The sequence below is a fragment of the Typopeltis vanoorti genome, chromosome 9, assembly GCF_054136105.1.
Source record: "Typopeltis vanoorti isolate ZY-2024b chromosome 9, IOZ_Tvanoo_1.0, whole genome shotgun sequence".
Taxonomy (NCBI): Eukaryota; Metazoa; Arthropoda; class Arachnida; order Uropygi; family Thelyphonidae; genus Typopeltis; species Typopeltis vanoorti.
Window position 1 is genome coordinate 5013565 of NC_143557.1, and position 16489 is coordinate 5030053.

General features: G+C 35.5%; 1 protein-coding gene across 1 annotated transcript in view; it reads right to left on the reverse strand.

Annotated features, from left to right (window-relative positions):
* Window positions 1-16489, reverse strand: part of eIF3l (eukaryotic translation initiation factor 3 subunit l) — a 310545-nt gene that overhangs the window by 148115 nt on the left and 145941 nt on the right. The window contains exon 8 of the mRNA XM_090398519.1: window positions 6686-6766. Within this exon, the coding sequence (XP_090254645.1) occupies window positions 6686-6766 (81 nt within the window). The remainder of the gene's footprint in view (window positions 1-6685; window positions 6767-16489) is intronic.

The window sequence follows — 16489 nt, forward strand, 5'->3', positions numbered from 1 at the left end:
TGGTTGCTGAAAAATACTTTAACATGCAGAGACAAACAAGTTATTGTTCCTCTGTATCGAGCCTTGATAAGACCCCATCTAGACTACTGCGCCCAGATATGGGCGCCAGGGTTTCTTCTTGATGGGGAGGAGGAGGTGGAGAGGATCCAGAGACGAGTGACCAAGATGATAGCAGGTCTGTGGAATGAACCTTATGAGAACAGGTTGAAGATTTGTAGGTTGCAAAAATTGGTTGATAGGCAGAAAAGAGGTGATATGATTGAGACATTCAAATTACTGAAGAGAAGATATTTTTGAGAATAGGACTGGTGGTGGGAGGACTAGGGGGCCATACATGGAAGCTGGGCAAGAATATGGTTAGCAGGCGTGTTAGAGCTAGGTCTTTTACTTGGAGAGTGGTGAATGAGTGGAATAAGCTGCCAGAGTCTGTTGTGGGTGCTATGACTGTGAATAAGTTCAAGGCGAGGTACGATAGATACTGTGTGAATGTCGAATAGTTGTTCTTTACATGATGTTAGGGCCTCCCTCGATGAGTCTGTCGACTCCTTGGAGTTGCCCGAGATAATAACATAAACAGAAGTACAATAGCAGCTACAGCAGCACACAAGTAGTTGAGGACAACTTAGCATATAGTATATACGTACAATTGTATGTACAAAGAATAAGTTAAGCAGTGTAGCATTCACATATAAGTAAAGCCACATCTATGGCTGCAGTAGTATACAAGGTTGGAGGTTACAGCAATACATAAACAATTAAGATGATTAATTAAATAATGTTTATGTATTAAAATTTAATTGAACAATGTGGTATCCACATATGAATAAAATTACAGCAGTACATAAATAGTCAAGGATAAATAATAAGATTCTGTGTATGTAAAAAAATGAGCAATGTGGGATCTGCTAACAGATAAAATTACAGTCAAATGTGTTTGTACAGGTTAATTTCTTGTGGAAATTTAAAAACATCATACAATTTGTTTGAGTGTATAGGGCTCAGCCAGATGAGTAAAGATGCCATTCCTTTCTTTTGTGAAGTGCCAGCACTCCACGAGAATACGATTAATGGTGAGACAAGTGTTGCATTCTCACATAGGTGGGTCATCAGCCCTCAGTAAATATGAGTGGGTCAAATGACTGTGGCCTATGAAGAGCCTAGCTAGAACTTCTCTCCTATCCCTATGTTGACTAGACTGCCAGTGCTTAATTCCAGGTTTATTCTCAAGTGGATTATTTGTTAGTGCTCTCTGCCTGGCATTTAACTTTGAGTAATAAAATCAAAGTTAAAAGCCCATTGGGCTTTTAACTTTGATTTTATTATCTGTGTGTAGTCTGTGTATGAAAACAGTCAAACAAGATGTTGAGAAGAAATGAGCTGATCTAGTAGCTGCATCGGCAATGTCATTTCCCTTAATTCCAATGTGGCTGAGAATCCAGCAAAACTGAACATTGATATTAAGGATCTTTATTTTGTATAACGGTTGTAACACCTCAACAAGCACTGGGTGTGGATTATACACCAGAGAAGAGATAGCCTATATAGACTATATATAGCAAGCTGAATGGCATAACTCTGCTGTATAATTACTGCAACTGGATGGAGATCATGATATTAGGAAACATGGCAGCACACCAACAGAGGTCTCGGATCTTAACCATCAGTATAGATGGGCAAGAAATCAGAGTGAACTGCTATATAGGTTAAACAGTTGAAGGTATACGAGACTTCTGCAGTTGACTGAGTGAGAGGTTGCAAGTGGAGTGTAAGCCTGCCAGGGAGGGGCTGTTTTGTATCGTGCAGATATTGTTCATGTTAATGTTGTAGCTTCCATAGCTTTTTTGATGTGCATACCAAAAGAACAAAGGGCTGTCTGATGTGTGTGATATTGAGCTTCGTGACGTAGGGAAAAGAGTCTGGTCCATGTAAAATGATTAGGAAGGGTGTGGATTATACACCAGAGAAGAGATAGCCTATATAGACTATATATAGCAAGCTGAATGGCATAACTCTGCTGTATAATTACTGCAACTGGATGGAGATCATGATATTAGGAAACATGGCAGCACACCAACAGAGGTCTCGGATCTTAACCATCAGTATAGATGGGCAAGAAATCAGAGTGAACTGCTATATAGGTTAAACAGTTGAAGGTATATGAGACTTCTGCAGTTGACTGAGTGAGAGGTTGCAAGTGGAGTGTAAGCCTGCCAGGGAGGGGCTGTTTTGTATCGTGCAGATATTGTTCATGTTAATGTTGTAGCTTCCATAGCTTTTTTGATGTGCATACCAAAAGAACAAATGGCTGTCTGATGTGTGTGATATTGAGCTTCGTGACGTAGGGAAAAGAGTCTGGTCCATGTAAAATGATTAGGAAGGGACTTTATTTTTAGGCCATAGTTGAATGACAAATATTTTCATCTGAGTGATAAAGGGGGTTCATTTGATTCTACATAAAGACTTTGAATGGGTGATTTGCAAAAGGCACCAGTAGCTATTCAGATGTCTTGATGATGGATAGGGTCCAACCACTGGAGTGTGTTCTTCCTTACAGAACTATAAACCTGAGATCCATAATCAAATTTTGATTATGGATCTCAGGTTTATAGTTCTGTAAGGAAGAAAGTTGTACAGTGATTGAGTTCACTTTAACAGCGAAGAGGGTCACACTTAAGACAGAGTCTGAAGGAACACCCACCTCTTGGTAATATGGCTGAGATAATGTATTTCCCACTCTGACTTGGAAGACTTGGCTGAAAAGAAAGTTTTTAATAAAAACAGGTAGGCATCCTCCCCTCAGACCTAGATTGAACAGGTTTTAATATACCTTATCTTCAGGCCATATCATAAGCTTTTTTAGTATCAAAGAACACTGAAACTACATGTTCTCATTTCAGAAAAGCATCTCTTAAATGGTCCAAGATTTACTGATGTTCACAAAAGTCACATTGTGTGTTGGAAAGAAGTTTGTTGCTTTCTAGGTACCAGAGGAGCCTTGCATTTACCATTTTTACCAAGACTTTACATAGATAGTTTTGGGATAGCAATTAACTGACTTATGCCAAGAGTCCAGAAACTCTTCCTCTGTAAATATTGTTATATAATAAGAGTAGGAGATCCACAGAAGATGATGGAAGATGCTTTATCATCTCATAATGTATATCATTGGGGACTACAGTGCCAGGATGAGATAGCAAAAGAGGTCCTCTTTTGAGTTCCTCTTTAATAAATGGTTTGTTATATGGCACTATTGTGGTACAGAAGTATATTATGTATTAAGTATGGTATTGTGGTATATTATATGGCACTTTGGTACAGAAACTTAATTGTTGTTTCTCTTGTTGCTCTTTTAATATTAAAAATTCATGGGGATGTGAGGATGTTGCTGAGATTCTGATGAAGTTTTTGCCCAAAGTATCTGCAATAGCTTTGGGATCAGCGATAATACATGCATTATGTTCCAAGGTAGACAGCTGATATATTCTATATCTACCTTTCATCTTCTGGATTTTATCCCATACAGTTTTATCACTAGTTGTTTGATGATGTAAATTAGATCCAAGATTGTTTTTGACTCTGACGTCTTGCATACTGTGTTTTGGTCTGAGCATGTTTAAATGCAATAAAGTTTGTTGTAGTAAGGTATCCACAAAATTTGGTCCAAGCATGTTTAAATGCAATAAAGTTTGTTTTAGTAAGGTATCCGCAAAATATACTCCATGATCTGTCTTGGCCTTTTTTTTTTGGCTGCTTGGCATTCTAGGTTCCACCAAGGATAGAGTGGAAATGGGGATGATGTTTGATGTAAAATCAGGGGTAAAACAAAGATGCACATTATCTCCACTCTTATTCATCATACGTGTGGATTGCATTATGAAAGAAATTGACATTAAACCTAATGTTAAAATTAGAGATATCAAACACAGCTCTTTGCTTTATGCAGTTGATGTTGTACTCCTAAAGACACTCCAGGATTTTCTAACTAAATTGAATTACATTTGTAACAATTTTGGCATGAAAATCAGCGATAAAATGACAAAAGCTGTACCTAAATAGCTGAAATATTTTACTTATTCTACAGGTTCTCCATTAAGAATGCAACTGAAGTTTTCTATATTTCTGGCTATTTTCATAATTTTGGTCATTTTATTGCTTTTTCATGCCAAAATTGTTACAAATGTAATTCAATTTAGTTAGAGAATCCTGGAGACTTGCACTGAGTGTCTTTAGGAGTACAACATCAACTGCATAAAGCAAAGAGCTATGTTTGATATCTCTAATTCTAACATGTTTAATGTCAACTTCCATAATGCAATCCACACATATGATGAATAAGAATGGAGATAATGCGCATCTTACCCCTGATTTTACATCAAACCTTCTTCCTGCACTTCCTTCAATTCTAACTGCTGAAATACTGACTATATATTGCTCTGTATAATGTTCAATTTACCCCATATAATTGTAGTGTTTTGAAAAGCTTTTCTCTGGGCATCTTGTCTTATGACTCTTCCAGATCTACAAATCTGAGGTACAGATCCTTATCGTATTCCTATGATTTCTCAACTATTTGTTGTAAAGTGAAAAATCTGATCCTGACAACCTCTATATGGCCTAAACACAGCTTGTTCTACCTCAAGCTTCTCTTCCAGTCTTTCTCAACCTCTTTTCAAGTATGCTTGCATAAATCTTACCTGGAACACTAAGCAGAGAAATTCTTCTTTAATTTGCACATTGAGCTTGATTTCCTTTTTTATAGATGGGAACTATAAGAGCTCTACTACAATCTTCTGGAATTCAACCCCCTGACTAGGCCCTCTGAATTATGCTGTGTAGCGACTGCCAAACTTCTATAACTCCATATTTGAGCATTTCTAGTTGAATATTATCTATTCCACATCTTTTGATGGTTTTTTCCTATCTCAAGAATTTATATGTACTCCTGTTTGCATTACTCTTGAAAATTTTCTACCACTGTTCTGTCACTAATTGTTTCATTTAAGCCTTAATTTAATTTAAGCTTTAATGTCACAGCATTCAGTCGATTGGGCAGCATTACAAGAATCTATGCACAATCCCTCTCAGCATCAATAAATCAAGGATACAACTTGCTTCCTGCCTGGTTTTGAATATATAGATTTAATTAGGACAAAAATTAATGCTCTGCTAACTTAGCAAAGAAGTGATGACAAGAACCTGAAGAGCAGTCTGTCAGAGTACAGAAACTTTGGTTCATGTTGCTGAATGTTGTTATTGCACATATGGGGTACATGTCAGAAGGCACAATGCAATAGTGAGAGTTAAAGAGAATAGGTTGAAGAATAAAGGTCAGATAACAGCAGTAGAACTCATTATATCATTAACATTGACTAACATTAGATTAAGGAAACTTTGCCTTGTATTAAAGAGAAGAGATGAGTTAGTCATTACTGATGTACAAGTTGTGGATGCTGGGCAACCACTCACTACCCTCCATCACAAGAAAACTGCCTAGTATACAGAAAACCAAGACTTGGTAATTACTTCACCTCTGCAACTATATTTTAAAGGTGTATCATGCCAGCAGAGGACTCTCTCAGGCTGATTTTAAGATACTTTCTTTGCATTCTTTGCAGGATATACTGTTGCATGGAAGACTTACCATAAAATGACTGTTTGAATCCCAAAGTCTAGAGATAGCACAGGATATTGTTGGGAGCCTAGGCCTCTTCTTATCTTCCAAGCAGTTTTAATACAAAGTTAGAAAATAACATATATAATTTCCAATAAGGTACTGTGATCTCACACCAGGAGATGAAGTTCATCTTTCACCTAATGATAATCACAAACATTTGTGCCTGGGGTAGAATTTGAACCAGCAGCCTATTGGTTTGAGATCAGATATGCTAACTGCTCAGCCAAACAGGCCAGCTACACTGATAATGTTTTTCCTGTTAGTTATCTAACAGTCAAACATCTAATGAGATAGTAGGCTTTATATAAAAACCAAACACCACAAACAACATTTTAAATGGCATATGTTTGGCATTTATAGAGCAGCCCTCCTTGGAAACATGTTACAGAGTTTCTTTAACTAAGAAATCCATGAATGATGGGCAAATGCACAACCCTTTTCAGAATTCTTCAGTCCTTTGCCATTAGTTTAGAGAATGTTTGATTGCTTCTTCAGTTTCTTTTTCACTAATCACATTTTGATATTTTCGTAACATAAGTTACAGTTAACTTTGAATGCTCTGTGATGCAATTGCAGAAACTGATCAGTGATTAATATTACAAGCTGTCTATTAACTCTGGACACAACTCGCTTCTAGTATCATACAAAATTACAATCACTTAGCATTCCATGTTATACAGTTGTTTCCTAGCATGCATTATAATTTCTAATGATGTTATGTTTATATGTATTTAGTATTGTACATTGTTATTTCATATTCAAATAATGAAAACTGCAAAATTAAATAATTTTTGCAAGAGATTCCAATGGCAAGAAAAATACATTAAACTAATTTGAGAAATGTCGAATATGGTTTCATGCTTGGAGTATCAAGTGCTAATTTTTTCAATTTATATTGCTTACATGAAATCTCAAAAAATCCTCAATTAAACTTCGGTACAACTAAGTTTGAAAATTAATTTTTTAAGCATTTATAAACTTGGGAAAGTTGTCTTAGGGTAATTTACTAACCTTGGGGCTACTGCGAAGGAGTTCTATCTCCTCATCACTTTTCTTGCTCAACATACTCCGGTAGTGACTGAAGTTTTGAAACTATGATAAAGTAGAGGAGCAAAAGTAACATCATCTAATTAATAGGAATTTCAGATACATATTGATATTAGTAAATAATTATCAAATATGTCTTATTATAATAGTAGACTATTATATTATAATATTAAATATTTATGAAACATTATAATAGTGTAATTATAATCTAACGCCATTTAAGTACCTAGTGAAACATCCAAATGGAAGTTACCCAAATGCATATGATTTTCATTGCACCTATGGGATATTAATTACACACAGTAAATATTGCTTCCATATTGTTATTCATAACTTTTTTTTTTCCCTGAGCAATTTTTCTTTGTGAGAAAGAAAGGTATTCTTTTCAATTTCTTTTTTTTTTTCATTTAGAATTGCCCCCCCCCCCCCTTCCTCCTCCTCCTGCAAATTTAATGCTTGATTGTTTCTAAGCTATGGTATATGCTTTAACTTTTAATGAGCATGACTGATCATCTCATTACAGATGAATATTAATAATATAACAATAAATACAAAAGAATATAAGGGCTTTTCTACTGAAGATTAATAATTGCTCTCATATGGAGGCAAAGATGATTTACTTCCTGCAAATCAGATTTGCAGGAAGTAAAATAAAATCATTCCACCTTCCAGCTAAACAGACTAAAGAATATAAGTTTGACAGTCATAGCTGTTGATAGGAATTAACAACCCTTTTGTAACATTAATAAGGATTCCAGGGTTCCACATTGTCATTAATTTGCTGTGGCAAAACACTGAGCCTAACTGATAAAAGAAAGAAGAAATAACATCAAAATTTTATTACACAGTTGCCCCTTGAAGAACACAGGTTTGAAATGCGTGGGTCCACTTATACACGGTTTTTTATGAATAAATATACAGGAAAGATTTTTGGAGATTTGCAAATATTTGAAAAAGCTTGCAGATGAACTGTGTAGCTTAGAAATATTGAAAAAATTAAGAAAGCTATGCATGTGTAAAATCTTGTATAGAAAGAAATTTAGAATTAAAGTTTTTTCTATACCAATTTTACTTGGGAAATAAAATCAATATAATATACTTGTAATTTGATTAACACTTAACTCATTTATGCTGTATTAAACCTGGAAAAATGTTAGAATAAATTGTTATAAGAAAATTGTGCAAACAAAGAAATAACTCAGACGGGATTAAAAAATACATAACCTGAGGCTAGGGCAACTTGCGAAGGTCAACAAAGTAGGTGGTTTCCCACCTTAACTCAGCGACCGCAGGGTGGCAGAGAAGACCCCCTCTCCAAGAAAATCCGGTCGATTCAATCTGTAGGAGTTCCAAGGTCGGGAGAGCAGAATAAAAGGGGGAATAATCGAGGGAAAGAAAGACTTGGCTAGATTTCTGTTTGAGCTTTGTTGTTCCGGCTCTTGCTGTGAGGAGTTTCCTGTGTGTCCCGCTGTTCCAATGAGAAGGATACATGGCCCACCAGCAGAAGTCCGACGATGTTAGGAGGTTTGTAATAGCAACGATGTCTATTCCAGAAAATCCCACTGCTAAGTTCCTTAACAATCTTCGCATGTGAAGTATCATTGATGTTGTGAAATCGTGCGCGTTTATGGATTTTATCGGAAAGAAAAACGTGTCAACGATCTCTAGGATCTTGTATAATGAACTGGATGACAAAGTAGCAAGTAAGATTTTATGTAGAACTTTCCTAAGTGTGAAATTTATGGCAAAGATTGCTGATTTTATAGTTTGTTAGCATAAAGAACAGTAGTAAAGATGGAAAGCCATGCTGCTAAGTAATTGTGAAGTACTTTGCAGAGCTCAGAGGAATAAGCTAATGAAAGGGGAATTGTATGTGAAAGTTTTAGTTAAGCCTAATAGTCTCAGTTAAACTAATTTAAAGTGTGTATATAAGTCAATCATGTGTTTGATTTATATGTGAGCGCATTTATTGAGTTAATCATTAAGCTTAAGTGAGAAATGTTTAATTAATCAAGTAGAGAACCAGACACGTGATTTACATTGTTTTCATGTCATTTTTGTTGAGTTAATTAGAGCCAGATAAATTTTTGTATGTGTAGTATTAACCTTTATATGTACCTTGATTTAGCATGAATAAATTGTTATGTTTGTCAAATAACTTGCCTGATTCTGCCTTACCAATGCACTTCTCATAAAAAGATAGAACTGTGAGACCTTAAAAGTAAAAGTAGCCACAAATAATTTATAGTAAGTTTCACCCAGTGCTTGACCGAGAGATAAATTTTAGAGATAATTCCATGTTGTGCTAGGCATTTCTCTTGCATGTATAGGAAGGATATATAATTCCTCTACGCGATCTCTGATGGCGCAGTCGTAAATACAAATAAATTTTCAAAGATCAGTGCGAGAGAAAGCCAACAAGTTAGACAAAGGAATTGGCTCCGGCCAGAGACAATTCCTAAAATCTAAACTACGTACACGTGATGTAGCATAGTTACGACCTTGAGATGAAGGGGGGGGGATTAGATTATTAGACTGAAAGGATTAAAAGTGAGAGACTATTTCAAGCAACAAGATTACACTCAGCGTTACGACAATTAAAATAAGTTAAGTTCAATAAAATAAATAAGTAAAATAAAAAGGAAGTTTAAAGAATATCGAAGTTCAAGAAACAAAAAGAATAAAAATAAACATATTTTTACATATGTCATGAATGCATAAAATATATGTAGATACTACTCAATTTTATCATTTACTACCATAAAGTATACACAAATCTATTATAAAAAGTTAAAATTTTCAAAACTTATGCACACAAATACTTATAGACTGTACATTGCCATTTGCAGTCAAGAGAAATGTAAACAAACGTAAAGATGCAGTGTTAGAATTATTATACCTGTAAATAAATATTAATAATTTCTTTTTTCACATTATCTTTTCATTTTTCATGTCAGGTGTTAGTAATAAGTATAACATCAGCAGTGTTTTGTATCATATAAGACAATATTGAGGTAGGTACTAACAGACATACGATTCATCTTGTAAACAGATGACGTAAACCTACAGTATTGATAAATACAGTAGTAAATGTATTTTCACTTCCTTATGATTTCTTTTAATCAGATTTTCTTTTCTCTAGCTTAAGTTATTGTAAAAATATAGTATACATACATATATACCAAGTAAAATACGAAGGTGGTCTGAAGAGTTCTTGGCCTAACAATGAAAAAAATAAATAATTTCAAAATTGTTTTTATTTTTCAACATAGTCTCCCATACGATTAATACATTTATTCCAGCGATGCTCCAGCACCATTATCCCATCCCTGTGGTGGTTCGTGGTTCTCAGTAAGATCTGCAAAATACCCCTCTACAGCTGCAATCAACTCTTGATTCGAAGAAAAATGCTGACCAGCGAGGAAGAGTTTTAGTTTTGGGAAGGAATAGAAGTCAGAGGGAGCCAAATCTGGGGAATAAGGTGGATGTTCCAACAATTCATAGTGCAGATCACTTAATTTTCCCATTGCCAACACACTTTTGTGAGCAGGTGCATTGTCCTGATGAAAGATGATTTTTTTCTGCAAACCAGGTCTTTACTCATGAATTTTTTCGTCTAGTCTGGTTAAAAGATCAGAATAACATTCCTCGATTATTGTTTTACCCTTTTCAAGATAATTAATAAACAAAATGCCTTTAGCAACCCAAAACACCGATGTCATTACCTTTCCTGCTGGTGGAACCTACTTTTTCTTCTTTGGTGCTGAACAACCGGCTTCTGTCCATTATTTTGACTGATGTTTAGATTCTGGTGTGGAATCGTGAATCCAAGTCTCATCCATACTAATAAATCGAAGCACAAGATCAGTTTTATTCTTGTTAAAACGCTCCAAACACTGTTCAGTGATTTTCATGCGAGTGCGTTTTTAATCTGCAAAAACGCACTCGCAAGTGTTTTTGCGAGTGCGTTTGCATACGTGGCACCCATCTTGCACAAAGCTTTTTCATTTGCAATTCTTCATGCAAAATATATCCTACACATTCTTTTGAAATGCCTATAGTCTCAGCAATTTCATGCACTTGACTCGCCGGTCATCCAATACCATATTGTGACTTGATCAATGATTTCTGGTGTTGTTACACTTTTTGGATGTCCTTCACGTGGATCATCTTTGAGTATGGTGCGGTTATAAAATTCTTTGTAAAAGAAGGTTTAATGCCAAAAGAAATTCATTCGAAGTTCATAAAAGTTTATGGGCACTCTTCTTCATTTTTGACAATTAAGAAATGGACTGCCAAGTTTAAACGTAGCCATACCAGCCTTGAAGATGATCCACGTGAAGGACATCCAAAAGTGCGTTTGCATACGTGGCACCCATCTTGCACAAAGCTTTTTCATTTGCAATTCTTCATGCAAAATATATCCTACACATTCTTTTGAAATGCCTATAGTCTCAGCAATTTCATGCACTTGACTCGCCGGTCATCCAATACCATATTGTGACTTGATCAATGATTTCTGGTGTTGTTACACTTTTTGGATGTCCTTCACGTGGATCATCTTCATGGCTGGTATGGCTACGTTTAAACTTGGCAGTCCATTTCTTAATTGTCAAAAATGAAGAAGAAGTGCCCATAAACTTTTATGAACTTCGAATGAATTTCTTTTGGCATTAAACCTTCTTTTACAAAGAATTTTATAACCGCACCATACTCAATTTTATCCATTTCGAAGGATACAGACAACACTTTTGCTTCAGACAGCTGTATAAAACAAACTACTTAATAGAATGACTAGCAATTTCACATGGATGCTTATGACAGATGTACCAACTTAGGGAAAAAAAAATCGTGCCAATAGTGTTGCCATCCATGGTCAAGGTCGAGAACTTTTCAGACCACCCTCATATGTGATAATGGACTGTTTATGTTATCAGTAAAGCTTCCAGTCAATAGTTAGGCTATTAGTAGTTAGGTTTGTCGGGAGTCAAGAGTTATACATGGATTTTTGAACAAAGCAGAGGGCCGGTGCCTCTAACCCCAGCGTTGTTCAAGGATCAACTATACATCCAGCAACTTGATGAAAAAATATTACTTTTTTTCCTTCCCATATCAGAAGAGGAAAGGACAGTTTTTCCTCAATCAAGAAGAGGAGAAACAAAAAATAAAAATAAAAACTCACCGTGGATTGCTTTGGAGTCACATATGCATAAATAAAGAAATATTTTTTTGCCCATTTATTACCTGTCATATAATGATGTAGCCAGTGAAAGTTCATTATTTTATATCTGGATACAACAAAAATCATCTCCTTGTTCTTCCCAGTAATCTTGTATCAAGATTTGTGTTTTGTAAAAAAAAATTTTACTGTACATAATACACAAACAGAAAAATTGTCTTCCAGAGGAATGATAAAATATTTGCAAAAGAAAAAATTTTTTTAATAATAATGTGGATATAAGATTACACATTGATATAGTATCGATTTAAGCTGTTGGAAGTTTTTTCCACTTGAATAGACCATAAATTATATATTTAGTTTAATCCTTTATCCAAGTGTAAGCAAACAAAGTTTGCGCCTGAAGTATCTTCAGGACTAGGGCAACTCGTGGCAAAGGTGGACTAAGTTCTGATCACTTTCCTTAGTATCCCATAATGCAAAACAGAACTCATACTTCCATATGCCAGTTGCCAAAAGGTGTCGCACTTTATTATTAAATTACTCTGGATTAGAGAAAGATGCAAGTTTTTTCCCACTTGGTTAGACTATAATAAATTTAGTTTAATCCTTTATCCAAGTGTAAGCAAACAAAGTTTGCACCTGAAGTATCTTCAGGACCGAAGGAACTTGTGGCAAAGGTGGTATAACTTCACATCACTTGCCTTAGTATCTCATAATGCAAAGCACATCTCCTTGCAGACATGTATAATGCTATGCATTATGGGAGGGGTCACTATCCAGACCGGTTTCAACCTTTATTGAGGTCTCTTCAGTGGGAGCCAAACCAGACGTGATACCAAGGTTGAAGCAATGCAGAACTCATCAGTACATATGCCAGCTGCCAAAAGGCATCACAAATTAGAGAAAGATTCAAGTTTTTTCCTACTTGGTTAGACTATAAATTATATATTTAGTTTAATCCTTGATCCAAGTGTAAGAAAACAAAGTTTATGTCTGAAGTATCTTCAGGACTAGGGCAACTTGTGGCAAAGGTGGACTAAGTTATGATCATTTCTTTAGTATAATTTTTTTTCCCCCCTTATTTTCTTATACATGTCTCCAAGGAGATGTGCTTTGCATCATAGGATACTAAGGAAAGGGATCAGAACTTAGTCCATCTTTGCCACGAGTTGCCCTATTCCTGAAGATACTTCAGAAGCAAACTTTGTTTGCAACACGTGGATAAAGGATTAAACTAAATATATAATTTACAGTCTAACCAAGTGGGAAAAAAACTTGCATCTTTCTCTAATCAAGAGTAATTTAATAATAAGGTGTGACAGATTTTGGCAACTGGCATATGGAAATATGAGTTCTGCATTGCTTCAACCTTGGTATCACCTCTGGGTCTGCTCCCACTGAAGAGACCTCAATAAAGATTGAAACCGGTCTGGGTAGTGAACTTTCCCATAATAAATAGCATTATACATGTCTGCAAGGAGATATGTTTAGCATTACGGGATAATAAGGATAATAAGAAAAGTGATCCGAACTTAGTCCACCTTTGCCACAAGTTGCCCTGAAGATGCTTCATGCGCAAACTTTGTTTGCTTACACTTGAATAAAGGATTAAACTAAATATATAATTGATCGAAGCAATAATAATAAACCAAGCAATTTGTAAGTAAAAATAATAATAATCCAAAAAAGTAATAATAATCCATAGAAAAAATGCAAAATGTAAATGAGCAATGAGTACGAAAAAATTTTGTATTACATCATCATCAAATTCCTGACATGTACCCTCAAAGGGTGTACAGGATATTATAGTATTACATGAAAAACTTACATCATTACTAACTTCCTATCTATAATTTTCCTCCAAATCAATCTGTTACCTGTCAAGATTCCAACATTATCAGATCTTATATTTCTGTCTTCTAAAGGCACTTTTTAGTGTATATCAATCAATATAGGTGGATTGATATCCACCTATATCTTGGTCTTCCTCTGGGTCTTTTTTCCTGCCAGCCTAGCAGAGAACACTTGTTTTGCTAATCTTTCATCTCCCGTTCTTTTAAGTGACCATATCACCTGAAATTAGCTCTGCTAACATATTCCTGGGTGCTAACAATGTCTTCCTAATATCCTCATTTTTAATATGATTTTGCTATTGATGCCATCTGGTCAAAGTCCTTTTTTAAGGACTCTCATATCTGTGTTCTCTAGTCTTTGGTCAAGTGTTTTATTTCTAACACAGCTCTCAGATCCATAAGTTTAAAATTGGTTTGAACACTGTCTTGTATACAACTAATTTAGTGTTTTCACTAATTTCTCTCTTACTCCATATAACTTTTTCAGTTGACTTCCTATCATACTACTTTGTTCATTCTGTTGAACATTTCCATATTTAACTTACCATCTTCACTAAAAATCACGCCTAAGTAGCTGAAATGTTTTACTTGTTCTAAAGGTTCTCCATTCACAATGCATTTGGTATTTTCAATGTTTCTGCCTATTTTCATTGTCTTTGTTTTGTTATTGCTGACATTCCTATCAAATCTATTACAACAGTTATTCAATTTAGTAAGGGAATTTTGCAGACTTGTATTGGACTTATTTAAAAGTATAGCATCATCCATATAAAAGTTAAATAGCTGAGATTAATATCTCCAATTTTGTTATCAGGTTTAATACCACTTTTCTTCATAATGTAATCCATATAGACAGAAGGGATAATGAGCATCCTTGTCTGACAGCAGATTTAACATTAAACCATCTTCATGTATATGTTGATTAGATATTAACAGTATAGATGAGTACACAGATTGATAAGAAAATAAATATTTATTGACTTAATTGCTAATATTTCGCAGGTATTCTATCCAGCATCTTCAGAGCACACAAACAAAGTTTGTTACAGAAGCAGGACAACCACAATCCGGTACAACAATGGGACTAGTATGAGCAATTGTAGCATGCAACACAAAGACTAAAGTCCTAATTATGCATCATCTAAGTTGATAAAAAGTGAGAGAGTGATTATTAATTTGGTCTTAGGATGACTGTCTCCCAAATCTTTGGTAGATTTATACAGCCATACCTGTTGAGGTTTGGAGTATGTTTCGAGGCTTATGTTGATTCCAGGAACCTCTCTGACTTGTAAAAGCTTCTGTGCAGCACTTTTGTTTTTTTCCAATCCATCCTGTGTGAGGGGTTATCCAAAGCATGGTCTGCTAGACCCGACTTGCCATAGCAAAATTGCCAGATATATTTTTTGTGTTCACTGAGGCAGATGTCCACAGTTCCTCCTTTCTGTCCATAGTAGGCTCAATGACATGAACAGGGTACTTCATAGACTCATGGATGTGATAAAGGAGAGAATCTGTCTGTCCTTAGGTGAACGGATGAGAGTTGCCAATTTCACATAAGGTTTAAATACAGTGTGTAGTTGGTGTTTGTTAAGCACTCTAGATATCTTTTCAGATGTGCCTTTAATGTATGTGCCTTTAATTGCTCTCACCTACATCACACCTTCCTGACCAATGGCTATAATCCCCATAAGATAAAATACTAAATGCTCCCCAGAACCCCCCCCCCCCACACACACACTGTTTACCACAGAATGTGTGTGTGTGTGTGGGGGGGGGTTCTGGGGAGCATTTAGTATTTTATCTTATGGGGATTATAGCCATTGGTCAGGAAGGTGTGATGTAGGTGAGAGCAATTTCATTGGAACAAACTACTCTAGCTCTATTGGTTAGTGTTTTTAGAATAAAATATTGTTGAGATTGGTGATTGTTTGTGTAAATATCCCTGTATGTGTGGGTTTTTTATAAACTGAGAATGATAAGGAAGCTTCTGGAAGACGTGTGATTAATGTGTCCGGGAAGGGCAGATGGTCATTGGCTTGTAGTTCAGCGGAAGCCAAAATAATGACTGCCATTGGATGCAGGATATACGACCTGCCTCCAGCAATAGCCAATAATATTCGTTTAGACTTGGCCAACATCCTAATCCATTCTAAGCCTCCCAAAAATAATATCCCACATAAAGAAATTATCTCCCTAAAAGAGCTACACAATAATAACCACATTACCATAACCAAAGCATACAAAGGAAACGCAACTGTGGTGATAGATACAACAGAATATGAAAGCAAAATGTACATATTTCTCCAAGACCAGTGAACACACCAAATTATAGATCAGGATCACACCAACTCACTTAATAATTAGCACACCTTATTCTTCTGTGAGCTGGTGGGATCCTCATCTATAATTTGGTGTGTTAACTGGTCTTGGAGAAGTGCATACATTTTCTTTCATATTCTGTTGTATCGATCACTTCCTGGCCTGAGGAAACAGTCAACAAACTCAAGCCCTTCCATGTTAAAACATCCAGGATATATGGAGTGCCAAAAATTCACAAACAAGGTACACCTTTATGCCCTATTGTAGATAGTATAAACAGTCCTACATATAAACTTGCTAAACATTTAGCCAATCTACTAGCCACCTTCACAAACAACTCTCGATATCATTTGCTAAAAATTCTACCAACCTAAAAAGTATTTCAGAAAACCACACCTTAAAAAGCTGACTTGA